The sequence below is a fragment of the Phycodurus eques genome, chromosome 2, assembly GCF_024500275.1.
Source record: "Phycodurus eques isolate BA_2022a chromosome 2, UOR_Pequ_1.1, whole genome shotgun sequence".
In the NCBI taxonomy this organism is placed as follows: Eukaryota; Metazoa; Chordata; class Actinopteri; order Syngnathiformes; family Syngnathidae; genus Phycodurus; species Phycodurus eques.
Genome location: NC_084526.1, coordinates 24,013,344 through 24,033,369, shown reverse-complemented (window position 1 = coordinate 24,033,369; position 20,026 = coordinate 24,013,344). Strand labels below are relative to the sequence as shown.

The 20,026-nt window shown below is 40.5% G+C and overlaps 2 protein-coding genes across 6 annotated transcripts in view; one reads left to right on the top strand and one right to left on the bottom strand.

Moving 5' to 3' along the window:
* Positions 1 to 11,396, bottom strand: part of itfg1 (integrin alpha FG-GAP repeat containing 1) — a 250,490-nt gene extending 239,094 nt beyond the window's left edge. For both annotated transcript variants that reach the window (XM_061670006.1, XM_061670010.1), the window contains exons 1-6: positions 11,166 to 11,396; positions 10,970 to 11,054; positions 9,269 to 9,399; positions 9,124 to 9,181; positions 8,946 to 9,023; positions 4,127 to 4,221 (exon numbers count right to left, since the gene is read on the bottom strand). In XM_061670006.1, the coding sequence (XP_061525990.1) occupies positions 4,127 to 4,221; positions 8,946 to 9,023; positions 9,124 to 9,181; positions 9,269 to 9,399; positions 10,970 to 11,054; positions 11,166 to 11,343 (625 nt within the window). In that variant the 5' untranslated portion in view covers positions 11,344 to 11,396. The remainder of the gene's footprint in view (positions 1 to 4,126; positions 4,222 to 8,945; positions 9,024 to 9,123; positions 9,182 to 9,268; positions 9,400 to 10,969; positions 11,055 to 11,165) is intronic.
* A 473-nt stretch (positions 11,397 to 11,869) lies between these two features.
* phkb (phosphorylase kinase, beta) overlaps positions 11,870 to 20,026 on the top strand; it is a 113,727-nt gene continuing 105,570 nt past the window's right edge. For 3 of the 4 annotated variants that reach the window (XM_061669999.1, XM_061670002.1, XM_061670001.1), the window contains exons 1-2: positions 11,870 to 11,948; positions 17,678 to 17,764. In XM_061669999.1, coding sequence (XP_061525983.1) covers positions 11,885 to 11,948; positions 17,678 to 17,764 — 151 coding nt within the window. In that variant the 5' untranslated portion in view covers positions 11,870 to 11,884. Of the gene's footprint in view, positions 11,949 to 13,815; positions 13,922 to 17,677; positions 17,765 to 20,026 lie in introns of all 4 variants that reach the window. The other variant, XM_061670000.1, reaches the window with a different exon arrangement.

The following is a 20,026-nucleotide window of genomic DNA, read 5'->3' as shown; positions in this document are numbered from 1 at the left end:
TTTTTTGTTTTTTTGTTTCCCCTCCGCATGTAGAATATGTTGACTCGGATGTAATCATCTAAATTAGCACACATTCAAATGAGACGGCACAATAACAATTAGCCCAAGGATATTGGGGTTTTTTTCTTACCCCGAAGAGAGGAACAGAGATGTTGAGTCAAGGTTCTGGGAGTACAATTCCAGTGAGTCAGCACATGTCAGATCCTATTTTCATGCTGCAATATGCGAAAAAATAAATGGCTTTCTCATTTCTATGTGCATTCTTCTGCCTCCACAAATTATTTTTGAAGCAGCTTGGTGTTTAATAAGGTAAACTAAATATGCGTTGAACAGTATATGAATTCTAAGATAAATTACTTCCTGCATGGAATATATTGGGTAAGGAACAGGAAGTGTAACTGTCTTACATTCTTGCCACACGGCGACTCTGTAAACAGTGCAGCTCAGCCTGTAACTAGTGGACGGCATGGCTAGCCATATGCTAATTCAGTAATAATTAAAAAAGAAATGTGACTGATGAAAAATTTGACTGTTGCACTTGTCTGTGTCACTGTCTTCCTAAAAAGAACACACTTAAGGTGTAATAAACAGTGGCGTGAAGAAGTATTTGCCCCTTCTCAAATTCTTTTTTGCATAATATCTCTACTTTAATGTAAGATCAAACAAATGTAAATATCAGACAAAGGTAACCCAAATAAAAATAAAATGCAGTTTTTAAATGGTGATTTTATCTCTCAAGGAAAACAACTATTCAAAACAATATAGCCCTGTGTGAAAATGTATAGTGCCACCAGAAAGTATTCAGACCACTTTACTTATTCTAAAGCTGATTTGAGTATCGTTTAAAAAACATTTCATAAAATATCCCATTATGAGAAAGTAAAAACATTTTCAAACATGCAAATGTATTGAAAATGTAAACATTTAAACATAATAGGTACATAGCTATTCACACCCTTTGCTTAATATTTTGTTGAAGCACCTTTGTCAGCAATCACAGCCTCAAGTCTTCTTGGGTATGTCTCTACGAGCTTGGCAGACCTGTTTTGGGGCATTTTCTCCCATTATTCTCTGCAGATGATCTCAAGGTCAGTCAGGTTGAATGGGCAGCATAAGTGGACAGCCATTTGTAGGTCTTTCCAGAGATGTTCGATTGGATTGAAGTCCAGGCTGTGGCTGGGCCACTCAAGGACATTCCCAGGCTGCTCCTAAAGCCACGCCTTTGTTATCTTGGCTGTGTGCTTTGGGTCATTGTCATGTTGGAATGTGCATCAACACCCTAGTCTTAGTGTCAGAGCACTCTGGAGCAAGTTCTCATGAATAATTTCTTTATATTAGACACAATCCGGCCCCGGAGGTCTGCAGACCATTCCTTAGACTTTATTGCTTGTTTCTGCTCAGATATATGTTGTAGAAGCATCTCAAGGATGATCAGTGGAAATGATCTTAAGTTTCAACACAACACACATTACACAGATTACACAAATGTCTGAAAATATGTTTTTACTTTGTCATTATGGGATATTTTATGTAGATTATTGTTAAAGAAAACTATACTCAAATCAGCATTAGAATAAGTCTGTAACATAGCAAAATGTGAAAAACATGAAGGGTTGTGAATACTTTCTGGTGGTACTGTAATTGCCCCCCTTGTTAAATAATGAATTCATTGTAGCTTATTAAAATTTTTTGGAAAGATTAGTTAATTATCACTGACCACACCCAAGCCTGATTAATTACAGACCTGTTCAACAAAGAAATCACTGAAATAGAACCTGTCTGACAAAATGTAGTCGGCCAGATCTCAAAAAGCTGCAATAAAATGTCACGATCTAAAGAATTTCAAGAACAGATGAGAAATAAAGTAATTGACATCTATCAGTCTAGAATGGGCTACAAAGACATTCCTCAAGGCCTTGTAACACTGCACTTGCTCAGTGTGAAAAGCCCCGTGTCAAAGCACGACGACGATAGAAACGGTGGTGCGGCCATCCCATATTTGTAAGTTGTGACGTCACAGCCTAGAAGGAAGTCGGAAGGCTTTCCCTGCCGGGTGAACCGCAACTCAGCAATATGTATTTGTCATTGTTGGAAACCAAAGCCCTAACTTTGCGTATCATCAGGAGGAGGAGGCAGCAACAAACAAAAAGGGAATGGGAAAATTTCATACTAATTTTGTGGCAGCATCTCTGAGTTTAAACTCGTTCGTGAGCTTTCTAGTTCCAGAGCGCTTTGAGGTGTACTGTATTTCGCTTCCAGAGCGCTTTGAGGTGTACTGTATTTCAGGCTGAGCAGGGAGGTTTGTAAGGGAGTTTGAAAGCCTCCTGCACAGACGTCGCGATAGATTGTTTCCATTGATTTTCAGATGTTTTATTGCTTAAATGTGCATACATATGGCATCTAACAGAAATATTTCAAAATTGTCAAAATGTAATTTGTGTATTTTTACATCTCAATGAATCAATATCGGAACATTTAAATTAATATCAAATCGAATTGCAACCTTAAAGAATCGACATTGAATCGTACTGCAACATAAAGAATCAAAGTCGAATCGAATCGTGAGTTTAACAATGCCGTGCCCTAGGAGTGGCCTAGACGAAGTAGGGTCTTGAATCCTATTGAAATGCTGGTGAATGACCTTAAAAAGGCCATTCATGCTCGAAAATCCTCCAGTGTTGTTCAATTAACACAATTCTGCAAGGAAGAGTGGGCATAAATATCTCCACAAAGATGTGAAAGACTCATTTGCAAGTTATAGAAAACCCTTGATTTCAGTTGTTGCTGCTGAGGGTGGAGGTCAGGATTGTGCAGGCCAGTCAAATTCACCCACATCAAATTATCTCATCTGTGTCTTTTTTAACCTTGATTTGTGCACTCTTTCACAGAAATGTTGTAACAGGAAGTGGCCATCTCCAAACTGTTCCCACAAAGTTGGAAGTTGTTCAAAATCTCTTGGTATCCTGATGCATTCAGAGTTCCTTTCACTGGAGCTCAGGGGCTAATATTTTGGACATTTCCAACTCCATACTATTGCAAACTACAATCACAGTAATGAAACATGTCGATGACCTTAAAGCTTGTAAGGTAAAAATTGTTAAAATAAAGTAAATATCATTAGTTACATGTGCTAGTCACCATTTAGTTACCACCAAGTGGAATTGCAAGGGTTCCCCTAGTGTTGCATCCCTCTGACACATCCAAAATGACTGAAAGGCTGAATGAATGATTCCGAACCCTGGAATTTCTGAACCATTCCACCGCTACTGGCAACTTATTATCAGACTTCCGTAGTTCACTGAAAGTTTAGCTGACACAAACACACACAAAAAAACATAAATAATATTAAAATAAAATAAAACAAAATATCACACTTGCTAAATCCGCCAGGGATGTGGATTAAGAAGCAAAATCGGCTGTTTCCAACAAGGGTACAATGTAATCCTGCTGTTTGAATATCACTTTACACAAGCACCGATGTCACTAATGAGATCTGGAGGAAATCTGGACTTAACTAGCTCGCTAATCACGCAATATGTCAGAATCAGAATCATCTTTATTTGCCAATTATGTCCAAAAAACACACAAGGAAATTGTCTCCGGTAATTGGGGCCGCTCTAATATGACAACAGACAGTCAATTGACAGAGAACACCTTTGAGACATAAAGACATTGAGAAAAACAGTCACTGAGCAATAAAGGGTTGCTAGTTATCTGGTAATGCCGGTACATTATATATTTTTTTGACAGTTGTGCAAAAAGATGCAGAGTCCTCTAACACTTAGAGCAGTTCAAATGACTAATATTACAATAGTCCGGTGCAATGAAGCAAGTAGTACAATAGACTGGGATAATGTTGCAGATACTCCTCAGTCAGTGTGCAAATGGAACAGATTCTACTCTGGCATGAGTGGCCAGTATTGGTCAACAACAGATATGCAAATATTGTAGCGTGGTGAGACTACTACAGTGAGTGCACGAGTAATATATAATTGGCCCGACATAAATGTGACAACAAACTCAAGACAAAAAGACAAAAAATTGCCAGCATGTTGTCATGGAATTGTAGGTTAGGTGTTTTAAGATCACCTCGTACGATAACATAGTGGTCTTGTCTGAAACTTACCAGCGGTTAAATCCTTGTTGAGGTCAACGAAGGCGTTGGCGTGAGGGATACGCATATTGACAGGTGAACTCAGAGCACTCTGACACACCGGATCCCTTAAAAAGGAAGGAAAATAAAGCTTCAAATGTGGAAGCTCATCAACATTTTCTGGAATAAAACATGTCTCGAAAGCCTTGTTTTCAAGGTGACTATTCGAAATGATAATCAAACTTTGAGGCAGACATTAGAAGGCTTTTTTTTTTATGCAAAAAACCTTTGCCAGTTAGCTTCTTCTGCTGAGGATACTCTCTTCTGATGGAGTCTCATTTGGGTTAATCCTGAGTAAAAGTTCAACGAAGTATGTAAAGAGCTGTGGAATTTGCCCTAAATGGCTGCTTCAAACCAAAATGACCGTCTTCCAGTTTAATTTTATGCATAGGCCCTTAAGACTTTGAGTCTGTACATTCTGTTATGAGACATGCCCATCGAATTATGTGTCTAATCATTGAAACGGGTGAACTCAGCTTTACAGGGGTCACGGGTGAGTGAGTTTTGGGGAGTTACAGTGGGTACAGAAAGTATTCAGACCCCCTTAAATTTTTCACTCTGTTATATTGCACCCATTTTCTAAAATAATTTAAGTTCTTGTTTCCCCTCATTAATTTATACACAGCACCCCATATTGACAGAAAAAAAAACAGACTTGCTGAAATGTTTGCAGATTTATTAAAAAAGAAAAACTGAAATATCACACAGCCATAAGTATTCAGACCCTTTGTTGTGACACTCATATTTAACTCGGGTGCTGTACATTTCTTCTGATCATCCTTGAGATGGTTCTTCACCTTCATTGGACTCCAGCTGTGTTTGATTATACTGATTGGACTTGATTAGGAAAGCCACACGCCTGTCAATATAAGACCTTACAGCTCACAGTGCATGTCAGAGCAAATGAGAATCATGAGGTCAAAGGAACTGCCTGAACAGCAAAGAGACATAATTGTGGCAAGGCACAGATCTGGCCAAGGTTAAAAAAATAATAATAATAATCTCCTGCATTTAAGGTTCCTAAAAGCACAGTGGCCTCCATAATCCTTAAATGGAAGACGTTTGGGACGACCAGAACCCTTCCTAGAACTGGCCGTCCGGCCAAACTGAGCAATCGGGGGAGAAGAGAGATAAAGAAGAACCCAAAGATCATTGTGGCCGAGCTCCAAAGATGCAGTCGGGAGATGGTAGAAAGTTCTACAACCCCAATTCCAATGAAGTTGGGACGTTGTGTTAAACATAAATAAAAACAGAATACAATGATTTACAAATCTTGTTCAACCTATATTTAATTGAATACACTACAAAGACAAGATATTTAATGTTTAAACGAATACATTTTAGTGTTTTTAGCAAATAATCATTAACTTGTAATTTTATGGCTGCAACACATTCCAAAAAACCTGGGACAGGTGGCAAAATAGACTGAGAAAGTTGAGGAATGCTCACCAAACCCCTGTTTGGAACATCCAGCAGGTGAACAGGCTAATTGGGAACAAGTGGGTGCCATGATTGGGTATAAAAGGAGCTTCCCTGAATTGCTCAGTCAATCAGAAGCAAAGATGGGGCAATCTACACCTCTTTGTGAACAAGTGTGTGAGAAAATAGTCAAACAGTTTAAGGACAATGTTCCTCAAGGTACAATTGCAAGAAATTGAGAGATTTCATAATTTACGGTCGATAATATCAAAAGGTTCAGAGAATCTGGAGAAATCACTCCATGTAAACGGCAAGGTCTAAAACCAACATTGAATGCCCGTGACCTTCAATCCCTCAGGCGGCACTGCATCCAAAACCGACATCAATGTGTAAAGATATCACCACGTGGGCTCAGGAACACTTCAGAAAACCAAGGTCAGTAAACACAGTTCGGCGTTACAGCCATAAGTGCAACTTGAAACTCTACTATGCAAAGCAAAAGCCATTTATCAACAACACCCAGAAACGTCGCCGGCTTCTCTGGGCCCGAGCTCATCTAAGATGGACTGAGGCGTTCTGTGTTTTTGGAAATTTTGGACATCGTGTCCTCCAGGCCAAAGAACCATCCGGACTGTTATGGACGCAAAGTTCAAAAGCCAGCATCTGTGATGGTAAGGGGCTGTGTTAGTCCCAATGGCATGGGTAACTTACACATCTGTGAAGGCACCATTATTGCTGAAAGGTACATACAGGTTTTGGCGAAACATAAGCTGCCATCCAAGCAATGTCTTTTTCATGGACGCCCCTGCTTATTTCAGCTAGACAATGCCAAACCACATTCTGCACGTGTTACAACAGCGCGGCTTCGTAGTAAAAGAGTGCGGGTACTAGACTGGCCTGCCTGCAGTCCAGACTTGTCTCCCATTGAAAATGTGTGGCGCATTATGAAGAGTAAAATACGACAACTGAGACCCCGGACTGTTGAACAGCTGAAGCTGTACATCATGCAAGAATGGGAAAGAATTCACCTACAAATCATCAACAATTAGTGTCCTCAGTTAGCAAACGTTTATTGAATGTTGTTAAAAGAAAAAGGTGACGTAACAGTGGTAAACATGACCCTGTCTCAGCGTTTTTGGAAAGTGTTGCAGCCATAAAATTCCAAGTTAATGATTATTTGCTAAAAACAATCAAGTATATCAGTTTGAACATTAAATATCTTGTCTTTGTTGTGTATTCAATTAAATATAGGTTGAACATGATTTGCAAATCATTGAATTCCGTTTTTATTTATATTTAACACAACATCGCAACTTTATTGGAAATAGGTTTGTAGAAAGTCAACCATCACTCCAGCCCTCCACCAGTTGGGGCTTTATGGCAGAGTGGCCTGACAGAAGTCTCTCCTCAGTCCAAGACACATGAAAGCCCGCATGAAGTTTGCTAAAAAAATAAATAAATAAAAAAACACCTGAATGACTCCAAGATGGTGAGAAATAAGGTTCTCTGGTTTGATGAGACCAAGATAGAACTTTTTGCCTGAATTCTAAGCAGGATGTGTGGAGAAAACCAGGTACTGCTCATCACCTGTCCAATACAATCCCAACAGTGAAGCATGGTGGTGGCAGCATCATCCTGTGGGGTTGTTTTTCAGCTGCAGGGACAGGACCACTGGTTGCAATCCAAGGAAAGATGAATGCGGCCAAGTACAGGGATTTCCTGCACGAAAACCTTCTCCAGAGTGCTCAGGACCTCAGATTGGGCCAAAGGTTCACCTTCCAACAAGACAATGACCCTAAGCACACAGCTAAAATGACAGAGTGGCTTCAGAACAACTTGGTGACTGTTGGCCCATCCAGAGCCCTGACTTAAACCCATCTTGAGCATCTCTGGAGAGACCTGAAAATGGCTGTCCACCAACCTTCACCTTCAAACCTGACAGAACTGGAGACGATCTGCAAGGAGGAATGGCAGTGGATCCCCAAATCCAGGTGTGAAAAACTTCTTGCATCATTCCCTAAAAGACTCATGGCTGTATTAGCTCAAAAGGGTGCTTCTACTAAATACTGAGCAAAGGGTCTGAATACTTATGGCTGTGACATATTTAAGTTTTTCTTTTTTAATAAAACTGCAAAAATGTCAACAATTCAATTTTTTTCTGTCAATATGGGGTGCTGTGTATACATTACTTAGGAAAAAAATAACTTAAATGATCTTAGCAAATGGCTGCAAAAAACAGTGAAAATTTTAAGGGGGTCTGAATACTTTCCCTACCCACTGTATGTTGGCGACCCCTAAGATACAACATTTCCATCAGGATCATAAATTGTCGTGTTTACCATTATTTTTCCGACAAATTAGAGCCTTTTTCAAGGGTATCAACATGACAGACAACTAAACAATTGTTCTAAGTGAGTGTGATAAACACCATTTCCAAAACCAACTTTTTTTTTTCTTAATTGATGTAGTTTATGTTGGGTGTTATCTCCTTTATATCTCATAACCCCCCCCCCCCCCCCCCCCCCCAATTCGGCTCTGAGAAATATTTATCCCTAGAGGAGACCAATAAAGTAACCTGTACCTAAACCCGAGTAGCACCTATTGCAAAGTAACAAAAAATAAGCCCCTAACATCACTTTCACCGACCAACATAAAATTCGGTGGCCATATCTGTATTAATAGGATGCACAATAAAAGTCTCAAGGCCATGAACTGAAAGCTGAAAAGCAGGTGGGCACATTTTGGCTTGAAGGAGCCACTTTGAGGGATTCCAAGGCTCAAGAATTGACAAATTCCATCCATCCATCCATTTTCTTTACCGCTTATCCTCACTAGGGTCGCGGGCTGCTGGAGCCCATCCCAGCCGTCTTCGGGCGGAAAGCGGGGTACACCCTGAACCGGTCGCCAGCCAATCGCAGGGCACATAGAAACAAACAAACATTTGCACTCACATTCCCACCTACGGGCAATTTAGAGTCTTCAATCAACCTACCAAGCATGTTTTTGGGATGTGGCAGGAAACTGGAGTTCCCGGAGAAAACCCACCTAGGCACGGGGAGAACATGCAAACTCCACACAGGCGGGCCGGGATTTGAACCCCGGTCCCCAAAACTGTGAGGCAGATGTGCTAACCAGTTTTCACCATTGACAAATTCGGATTGTGGAATTTGTCCAAATCATACTCAAATTTTAGTTTTCCTGCCAATGCTGTCATGTATGGGTGGAGCATGACGTCAAAATTTGACGATCATTTTTGAGGATTTGCCATGAAAAAGTAAAATTTCTTCTTTATACATTTCTTAAAAATGTTACTCAAAAATTCCAATAATTATTTATCGGAATACACAATTACGCTGATATAAACATAAATCACCTATTGGTCAGAGAGCAAAATTCAGTGGTCGACAGGTCTGTGACTCCAAATATATCAGGGATCATATCACCATTGAAACTGCGAGAAAAGATCAATTAGTCAGCATTAAAAACATCATGTATGAGTAGGAACAGGAATCCTGTTATTGGAAATAAGCCTTGATGACATTCATACTTACTCCATGACCAGAGGTTGATCTTTGAAGGTCTTGTTCAGCCTGAGCCAACCAGTCATATCTGCAGAGAGTCAAACACATCTTTATCTTAATCCTCACCAAAATGTAAGGGCCTCTTCCTCGGCCCAAGATTTCTGCATATACGTACCTAATGTCTGGTTGTCCCCCCAAAAGATGAAAACCGAAGATGCCATTAGGTTAATCTGCGCCGTGAGGAGAACATCCATCTGGGAATCTCCGTCGTAGTCGCCGGGCACCACGCTGGTGAGGACGGTGTCACTGTACACAACACATTTCAGGGGACATATTAGGGAATTATTAACTTTTTTAGCGCTTGTATACATAGTCTCTGGAGTAACTGGCCATCCATCAGCTGAAATGTTTAACGACCGAATAAATGTTTTTGTGAGCGTCACATTCTTCAAAAATGTCTGTTAATGAGCCTTCAGAATTTTTGCAGATAGTGATTTCACAATCTGGCTAATTAACATCACTCCAACCCCAAACCAATTTTATCTGTACTCTGGACTTGACTGCTAGGCTGTCTGATGATCCAGAGTCATTTTCAAGCATCAGCCAAAGTCCAACCGCTAGACTCGATGATAGTATGGTATATTTTAAAACAACAGGAATTTTCCACGTAGTACAGTCATTGAACAATCTCCAGCTCAACATCGGCATCCTATGGCAGGTGGAAACGATTTTACTTATTAAAGAAATACAATACAGTAAACCCTGCCGATTCACGAATCACCACTCACGAACTCACTGACTCATAAGATTTAAAGGTCCCATATTTTGGCTATTTAGACCTCCATAGTGACTCTCTAACATGGACTTAGTGTAAAAGTGTCCATTTCATAAAATTTAAAAATAAAAATAAAAACTTGATTTTGTCATATGACTGGTAGTGACGTAGATAAGCTCAGAGAAATTTAAATGACCTGATTTCAGGCCTCTTGGCAGAAAAACGTCTGCAACTCAGGAATGTGTGAACGATTTTAATTTATATAGCATGTTTATTGAGGCACCATCAAGCCAATATTACATCCCAAATAGTAGAAAAAAATCGGTTTGGTAAAATATGGCACCTTTCAAACTATTCACTGAAAAACACACCTATCCACAAATCTCTATGCTCTTTTTGTGACAATCTAAGATGTCGCCTAAAACCCCCTGCTCCTTCTAAGGCCCCATAGTAGGGGAGGAGTAGTGAACGTTGGCCATCAGGCGATAGCCGGCCATCTTGACAGAGACTAGCAGGGTGATGGAAAATTCCTGTAGTGGTCCAACAGACAGGTAAGGAGGAGGCAGCTGGTGGGTAAACTTCTCATGATGATGCAAAGACAGGTCAAAATTGCCATTGCAAGTGGCGGAAAATAACAGTCGATCAGCTGCTTACAGCTAGCTGCTCTACCTTAAGTACAGTAGATGACCAACTAAAGATGGTGTTTTATGTATTTTGAAAATAAGATTATCTGTTGCACTGAGTCAAAAACTTAAAATGGTTGATAGGGAAGTCGTATTTTGTATTTTTACAGGTTGTATAGAGGCGGCATACACGCCAGCGTCCTTGCACGTCTGGTATATATATTTTTCTTTCTTAATCAATCCATCAGTAAGCCATTTATCTTCATGGACAATGTTATAAAATGAAACTCAAAATGATAACAAATAGAATCATCGTTTGGACTTTATTTAGGTCGTATACCCTGGCTCTTCTCGGTATACGACCAAGACCACAAATCGCAAGGGTTCACTGAAATGCAAATGGTCCTAGGTTAAATATACATTAAGAGTGAGATGATGTAAGCATTATTAACGTGTAAATCAATGGAAACATGTTCACCTTGACAATATGCCTTTTGAGATGTGCACCTTGGGCTTGAAGTAAGGTGCTTTGGAGTCAGCAAAGAAGATTATCAGCTCGGACTCTGAAACAAACCCCCAAAAAAGTCACAATAATGGATAAGTAGGTGAATATTCAAAATTATTTCACACAATAAAGCGGGAGAATATGCTATTATGACAGCCAGTGAACATACGCTCCCTGATAATGAAGATATCTGTCTGCTTGTCGGCGTTAAAGTCGCCGAACGCCGCCACCGTGCCGTTGTTTTCGGTGCCGAACAAGTCGACCGTGACATCCTGGAGGGCGAGCGTGTGGTGCCTGGCGACAAATTGGAACAAAACAACCAAAACAGTCCAGTTTGACGGGGACATCTCGCAGATAGCAGTGGGCGGTTTGACAACTATACCAATCGCCTTTCGCCAAGCGGCTTTACGGCAGTAAGTAATAGTACAGTTTGTACGTTGAACGAGACATTAATGAGATAAAATTGTTACATTTACTTATTAATGTTGTTAAATTGTATTTATGATCAGGAAATATATGTATTAAGTGACTTTAATAAGTAAAGATGTGCAATATTTTCACTTCCGTGTTTACGACAGTGTCGCGCAAGCGTCGTTTGACAGGTGACAGTGGTTGGCAGCAGACGCAAGCTGCCGGTGTTAGTATCAGCCTAACCGGAGGTAGTTGATTTTGTGTCAAAATAAACATTAATTTTGATTGAAATACATTGTAAAATACAGATGAAGTCAATAAAAAAATATGATATTACGTATTTAGTTGGTGTACGTTGGCATTAATTCAACTTAAAATTGATGTCAAACGCAGACAACGATGTTAATATGTGATTTTTTGAAAGTATATACCAGAAGCTTCTTATACGCGTACTCAAACTTGATTGCTTTTGCAACAATGGCGAGCTTGGCTGATGTCGGTTGGAAACTGCTTGAATTCAAAGCCCGATCGAAACGATCAGGTCAGATTTACCCGTTTCCCCCGCGTCGTCCTCTTTCTTACGAATTTCCACGTTTTTGTTTGTGTCTGCGTGGCGGTGACATTTTTTTAACGCGGGGCGGTTGGGTTTGCAGTGGATAACCTGACTGGTCCAAGCGTGAAAGGTCAGAGTTATAAATATGTAGCATTTAGGGGCTATTTTGAGACCCTCTTACTTCTGCCATAGCTAAATGAGCTTGGCTTCAAATATGTGTGTTGCATGTTGATGCATCACGAGGAACAGGAAGATTTTGCAATAAAACCACCAACAAGCACATCTCTACATACATTTTCAGGTCACTGTCTCACCTGTTTGCTGAACTGTACTTTACAGAGGAAACAACAAAATACCCTGCAGTCCATCCGAAACATGGTCCTTTTTTTTTTTTTTGGAAACTAGATTTTCAGTGAATATGCTTATACTAGCCGGCACGGTGATCGACTGGTTAGCACAGCTGCCTCACAGTTCTGGGGACCAGGGTTCAAATACCGGCCCAGCCTGTGTGGAGTTTGCATGTTCTCCCCTAGCCTGGGTGGGTTTTCTCAGGGTACTCCGGTTTTCTCCCACCTCCCAAAAACATGCGTGGTAGGTTGATTGAGGACTCTAAATTGCCCATAGGTGTGGACGTGAGTGTAAATGGTTGTTTGTTTCTATGTGCCCTGCGATTGGCTGGTGACCGGTTCAGGGTGTACCCCGCCTCTCGCCCGAAGATAGCTGGGATAGGCTCCAGCAGCCCGTGACCCTAGTGAGGATAAGCGCTAGAGAAAATTAAATGCTCATACTACATCTATTGGGCTGGAATCGGGGTTGACAGAATATTAAGAATATCCAAGACAGTCCAACATCTCTTCGGAAAACAAGAAAGTAATTATCTTAGCACCTCAAACGAATCAAATTATAATTGTATATTGTATGGCTGTTTTATTATTAATGTTTGCATCAAAACAGCTTTTAACACCAATTCTTCTAAATTTGCAGGATGGTGGTGATGGTAGTGATTTCATGCATGTTAGACACAGGATGATTTCACCCACCGCTCCACTTGGTTACTGTACTTTCAAGAGACATGAATCATAAATAAATAAATACATACATACATTTTCTACACCGCTTATCTTCACGATGGTCGCTGGTATGCTGGAGCCTATCCCAGCTAACTGAGAGCGAGAGGTAGGGTACACCCTGGACTGGTCGGCAGCCAATCGCAGGGCGCATATTAATAAACAACCATTCACACCTACGGGCAATAGAGTCTTCAATTAACGTACCGTGTATGGTTTTGGGATGTGGGAGGAAACCGGAGTACCCGGAGAAAACCCACGCAGGCAAAGGGAGAACGTCCAAAATCCACAAGGTGAGGCCGGATTTGAACTCTGGTCCTCAGAACTGTGAGGCACATGTGCTAAACAGTCGGCTGTCATGCCGCCCTACATACATACATACATGATGAAATATACAACATCCTGCAATCCATCCAAACCATGTTCAGGTTGTACAAAATTTCCTATAAATGTGCTAATATTAAATGTGCTGGGCTGGAATTGGGGATGACAGAATATTTAGAACATGCAAGACAACTCAACAGCTCTGCAATAAGTAAATAACAATCCTAATTACTGGAAAATATGAGCACCTCAAATGAGTCAGACTGTAATGATATATTGCAGAGCTTTTAATAGTGATGATTTTAAAATTGCAACATGATAGAGCTGTCTCTTTTTATTGTTAACTCCATAAACATAATTTGTTGCATGCCCTATGTATGATAACATCATAATCATGTAATCCAATGTTAACTCATGCATGTGTCCAAATCCTAATGTGTGCTATTAACTGCCTCTTGCTGTAGATTTGTGATTTAGCTGAGAGAGAGAGAGACAAAGACGATTGGCCTTAATTTCACCTTTTGAAAATGGCTGGGATAAAAGGGCCTCGCCAGAAAGTCCAAAGACTGGGTAAGTAGCAGCGGGTAGAGTGGAATGAATAAAATGAAATAATTCTGGAAAAAAAAGACATAATTCAATTGCAGAACAGCAAATATGTCAAGTGGACAAAAGTACTGGGACACATTCCACCTTTGGAAGTGAAACATGAAGGAAAAGGTGCAGTTGTTTACCCACTATTCCACTAAAAAATACCCTTGGCATGGAAAAAGGACTCTTTAATAGCGTGTATACAAATAGTTGGATCTCTTGCAGTGCTTCTCTAAACAGCAAGTGTGAAAATGAACAACCACATAGGCTAAACCTTCTGTTATCCGCCTATTTCTCAAAATGTATTTATGAGAGCCATTTAGAAATTTGCTGGTTTGTGATGTAACAATACAGTTATTTTGCATAATCCTGCCCACACATCGAGTTTAACTCATGACTTGGCAGCTCGGTTGGGCGAATATTTGTCAATTTCAAGAGACAGCTGGACCCACACTGTTTGAAACACTTATCATGTCAAAGCCAAAAGGCAAGCAGAGCTGCGTTGAGTTTTCAATGTAGTGTATGAAGTGTTGCTGCCGCAAGTGAGTAGGCTTTTATTGGCTATGGGTGCTCGCTTCTTCTTTCACAAACTTTGTGCTCTTCTTCCATGAGTAGAGGCCACTTACGGAGACGCAGGGCCCTTGATTTGCTCCCAATCGTTATGGTGATGAGAGTCAGACTTGCCATCCAATCATGAAAATAATACATAGATTCCTTTAAGACTTTCTACAATGAACACATAATTGATTAATTGATTATTGAATTGTCCAGATAACATGTTGTTGGATTTATCTTACCCAACATTATAATAAATAGACACAAAAGGAATGAAGACGCTGGTCTCTTTTTCTCATGAGGAGGGCGCATGGGAGATTGTTCAGATTACAGCCTCTCAACACGCTCTAAACAATCTCTCCCGTCGCTCCTGCATTTATTTGAAAATAGGGAGGTTTCTAAGTTTACAAGACACAACACACTAAGGGGAGGGTTTCAAGGTGAAAACATGGCACCAACACCTGCCACGTCCCGGCCACGTCCTTCCCTCTGATGATTCCTGCTGAGTCATCTTCTTGAAGGCGAGACATCTTTCTTTCTAAAAAATGTCCATAATACTCATGCAAGCTAAGCAAATAAATGATAACTTCTACAATATATCTAACACATGTCCTAATACTCTTGTCCATACAGTGTTGGTGAAATATTTAATTCTAGGTTTGAGTGGTATGGTAGACTTCTCAAGACAATTGCAACCATATTTTCCTCAAAGAGTGGCCTCATCTCATCTCGGAAAGTGCAACATCAATGGTTTGTTCTATTTTAACATCAAAGCAAAGCTGCATATTTTGAAACTAATCTAAAGATTGCAAAGCTGATTAATTTTCCTAAGATATCATTCATTCATTCATTCATTTTCTGTACCGCTTATCCCCACTAGGGTCGCGGGTGTGCTGTAGCATATATGTAGCATATCCTATCCCAGCTGACTCTGGGCGAGTGGCGGGCTACACCCTGATCTGGTCGCCAGCCAATCGCAGGGCACATATAACCAAACAACCATTCACACTCACATACACACCTTTGGCCAATTTACAGTCTTCAATTAACCTACTATGCATGTTTTGGGGATGTGGGAGAAAACCGGAGTACCCAGAGAAAACCCACACAGGCACGGGGAGAACATGCAAACTCCACACAGGTGAGGCCGGATTTGAACCCGGTTCCTCAGCCCTGTGAGGCAGATGTGCTAACCAGCCTTCCACCATGCCCAAGATATTTTTAGCATAAATTCTTTAATACATGAAAAATTCACAAATAAACTAAATGTGTGTCTTGAATCTTATGTTTTTAAGAAACTGCAACGCCAATAGTTTGTCGTCTTTTTCGGAAAACCAAACGACAACAGAGGCTTAGCTCCACTGTTTGTTTACAGAGGCAGTTACTGTTTCTGTCCCTTAAAAAATAAATTCCATAACAAAAAATCAGAATCCAAATACACATACTGTTACACCACTAATAAGTATAATAGATAACCAACTGTCAGTAAATCACTACAATATTGGACCAGAACTGTCTTTAAATGCATAAAGCTGCAGTATAGTGAATTTAGTCATGGGAATATATGAGAACAGGTACATGTGAATGATTCCATGTTAGAAAGTGAAATTTGAATGTTGAACTTTGAACATCTACACTCATCCAAAGAGCTTTATCTTTACCCTTTATCCCCACCCCCTGAAACTTTTAATATTGTAGAAATTATGCTAATTTCAGTGGGAATGTGAAATGTTCACTACCTTGTGGTTAAACCCGAGGTCAGGTCTATTAAAATGCAAATCACCAGAAGACCGAGATGAGTCTGTAGATGGAGGAAACAAGTCAAAGAGACTTGAGGGGATTCCCTCAAACTCTTCTCCTGCTGTTGGGTCACATACAGTACTAACATATAGTATATCTTATCTTACTAGCTGCTATTTTGGTCAATAGAAGTTAAAAATTATGATGAAAAATGTAGACAGAACAAAATCAGTTTTCCCATCGGAAATTATGCAAATAAAAAAAAGACACTTCCAGGGTGTGGGCCATTTTAGAACCTTTATTAACTGTGAAGGTATTTTTTTTGAAGTAGCATTCTCTTAACTGTCACACCTGTAAAAAGAACCACTATTAATAGTATACTGTAAATTCTTCACTTTGTTGACAATCTTCCAGAAGTGTCCCTGGTCTGTCTAAAAAAAGTATAAACATTTTTTAAAAAGTATAAAAATAATTTTAATATTTCTAAAATTGAAGACATAATTCATAACAATTTGAGACATAAAGACAAAAAAAACAGTCACTGAGCAATAAAAGGTTGCCAGTAATGTGGTAATGCCGGAAGAATTATAATTTATTTATTTTTTTACAATTGTGCAAAAAGATCCAGAGTCCTCTAGCAATTAGAACAGTTTGAAATTAGAAAAGAACAATAGTCCGGTGCAATGACCATTCTGCAAAGGGCGCAGAGACGCCGATCAATGCATCCTTCCACTCAGATTGAAATTTATGAGTTAAGTATTTTTCAAAAGCAAGCTGGATCAGCTGGGCCTTGCTTCTGGGCAGAGTTTTCACACTTTGCTGTGGAAGCTCCTAAAGTTAGGGCAAGGCTACAGGTTGTGACAACAGTCTGCGTATACAGTAGCTTGGAGTGCACATTTGATTGTGCTCAGCATGTTAGCTGTTGTACATTTTCCATCTTTGTGGTGAGGTGGGATGCAGCCATTTTCTTTTTCAGGAACTCAATACGGGCCATACTAAATTCCAATTTAACCACATCAGCCCCAGCTAATACAACTAGAGGGGTGAGCTTTAATGGGTCTAGCAAATTATCTTTGGCCTCTGGGTCAAATGTAGAAGAAGCCAGTGCGCCTATCAGCTTGGTGTGCTGGCGTCTCATAATGTTTGTCTTTTTTTTGTTTTTGTGACTTTCATACGCACATTAAGTATGCTTACATCACTTCAAAATTATTTTGTGCTTTTTTTGTTTTGTTTCGTGCGACTTTTTGTTTTGCATTGATTTTGTGCAATTTTAAAGGCAAAATCTTTGGTCATATTCCGAAATTGGACACTCTTTAGAGGTTCCAGTCTAATTCCTCTGGGAAAACATATGTATTTGTTTATTTTTTAAACCAGCCGCCTGTATCTTCTGGACAACAATGTGGCTGTCACAATGGAAAAATTAATACTTGTGTCCTCTCTCAGGATCCATCTATGAGCCCCTCAAGCTGTCCATCCTCCACGGTGAGGATGAGCCCGTGTGGGAGAAGCTGGACCGCTACTACAATGCTGGTAAGTACACTTATCTGGTATCAGCACACAAGGCGACACCATGTAAGTGGTGTACAATGATAGCCAAGTGGGAGCTGCACAAAGCACACAATAGCCCCACGCAGTACAGCAGGAGTATTGAGTTTATGATTCCATCTGACATTTTGCTATTCTTAAGAGGTGTGTGTGTTTGTGTTTGGTGGTGTTGCAGGTAAGTGTGTTCTGGTGTGCTACAGTAGAGAAAACACGTCGTCAGCAGGAACCGCTTCGATTAAAGGCATTTTCCTGGCCCAAGTGCTTTTTACTGTCCAGGTGTTCCATGACACACAGCACTGGTTTTATGTGCCGAGGGATGGCGTGGGCACTACATGGTGACTGTGCAAGTGACTTATTTAAGGGTGGATAGTACATACTGGGCATGGAGAGATGGGTATAAATAAATCTAATTAAAATTTCTTCATGTCTTTGACCATGTGGCATTTTGTTTGGTCTAATGTCCACATCAGTTGTGCATTAGGTTTTATCATGAAATGACCGCACAAGCAATTTACTTGAGGGTGGACATTACATACCTAAGAAAGTTTTCGACGGGTATGACTAAGTCACATAAGAATATGGAATATATGTGGAATTTATTTGGTCAAAATGTTGATATCATGCGTATGAGGATTTGTTATTGACTACAGGATAGGCACTACATACCCCAAGAAAGGTAGGGTTGGGGATGAATAAAATAACATGAACATTTATTTGATCATGTGAAATTTGATTGGTTGTGACGTTGTGATATCTTGCGGGTGATATGATGTCTATGAGATTTGTCACGAGGCCTAATATATTCTCAGGATGGAATACGGCCAAGCTGGTTATCCTGCATTAAGAGGCTGCTGTACAAATGGAAAGTAAACGTGGACAGCGAGGTGAACTTTATTTTGTACCATTTGGAAGTAAGAAATAATAGATTTCATTGAGCTTTTTTGGGCTTTTTGCCTGATAGCTGCCACATTGCGTACGCTTAGTGAAACAACAGGAGCTAATTACTGTACCTTAGAATCCAGCAGGTTATGCGACGCGTGAAAATAAGTCTCAGTGTCAGTCTTATTTAATTTTTGTAGGATGGCGGTTATAGGAAGTGCCTGTCCAATTCCAGTCGGGGGAACAAAGCCAACATTGTTATCGCCGGCACCCAGACTTGTCTGCCACTCTATGCTACCTGCTCTTATTCACTGTGTGGTGTGGTGAGGCAGGAAGACAATGACAAGTCAAACCCGTTGTACTTTTCCCTTTGTGTGTGTGTGTGTGCCTGTCTTTGTTTTTGAGCAAAAATGTTCTTAATGCCGTACTGTGATTGACTCGTCGTGTGTACATCCACTATAAGGATGCCGTTTTAAAACTCACTCGGCAGCGCCCCTTGAGGAAAAAAAGGTCGTCCCCAACACCAGTTTCACCCATCAGCACGAAATTAGGTGGACGTATCTACCACAGCATGAGCAACAAAAAAAATCTCAAGCGTGCCCAAAATAGAACAAGGCCTCGTACTTTAACAAACGCTCCCCACAAAGCTGTTTGGGGAGCCCAATGCTCTACGCTTTCCAGAGAAATACAACATCTGCCAGAAGCTGCTTGTGAGCTTCGACTGCACGATCATCGTGAGCATTTTAACACTGCATCGCAGTTAGGTTCTCCCACTACTCTGTGGCAGACTGAAAGAGGCTGCAAAGAGTGATCAAGAAGGTGCTGAGGCTGCACCCCCCCTCCCCCCTCCTCCCACCTCCCTGAAGGACAGCTACACGTCCCACTGCCCCAGAAGAATAAAGGCAATCACCACCTGTTTGAACTGTTGCCCTCTGGCAGGTGCTACTGGTCCATCAAGACCAGAACGAACAGACCCAGACACAGGTTCCCACAAGCCATCAACGCACTAAACTCATAATAATACCAACACTTATTCCATATTGTTGCTACTTTCAGCAAATTGTTGTCAGATATATGCTAGTCTAGTTGTTGGCTCCTGTCAAGGTGCTCTTGAGCAAGACATCATCCCCACCAAAGGAAAGGTGCCTTCACAGATGTTTAAGTTACCCATGCCATTGGCACAAACACAGCCCCATACCATCACAGATGCTGGCTTTTGAAGTTTGGGTCCATAAAAGTCCGGGTGGTTCTTATCCTCTTTGGCCCGGAGGACACGACGTCCACAATTTCCAAAAACAATTTGAAATGTGGACTCGTCGGACCACAGAACATTTGACCAATTTGCATCAGTCCATCTTAGATGAGCTC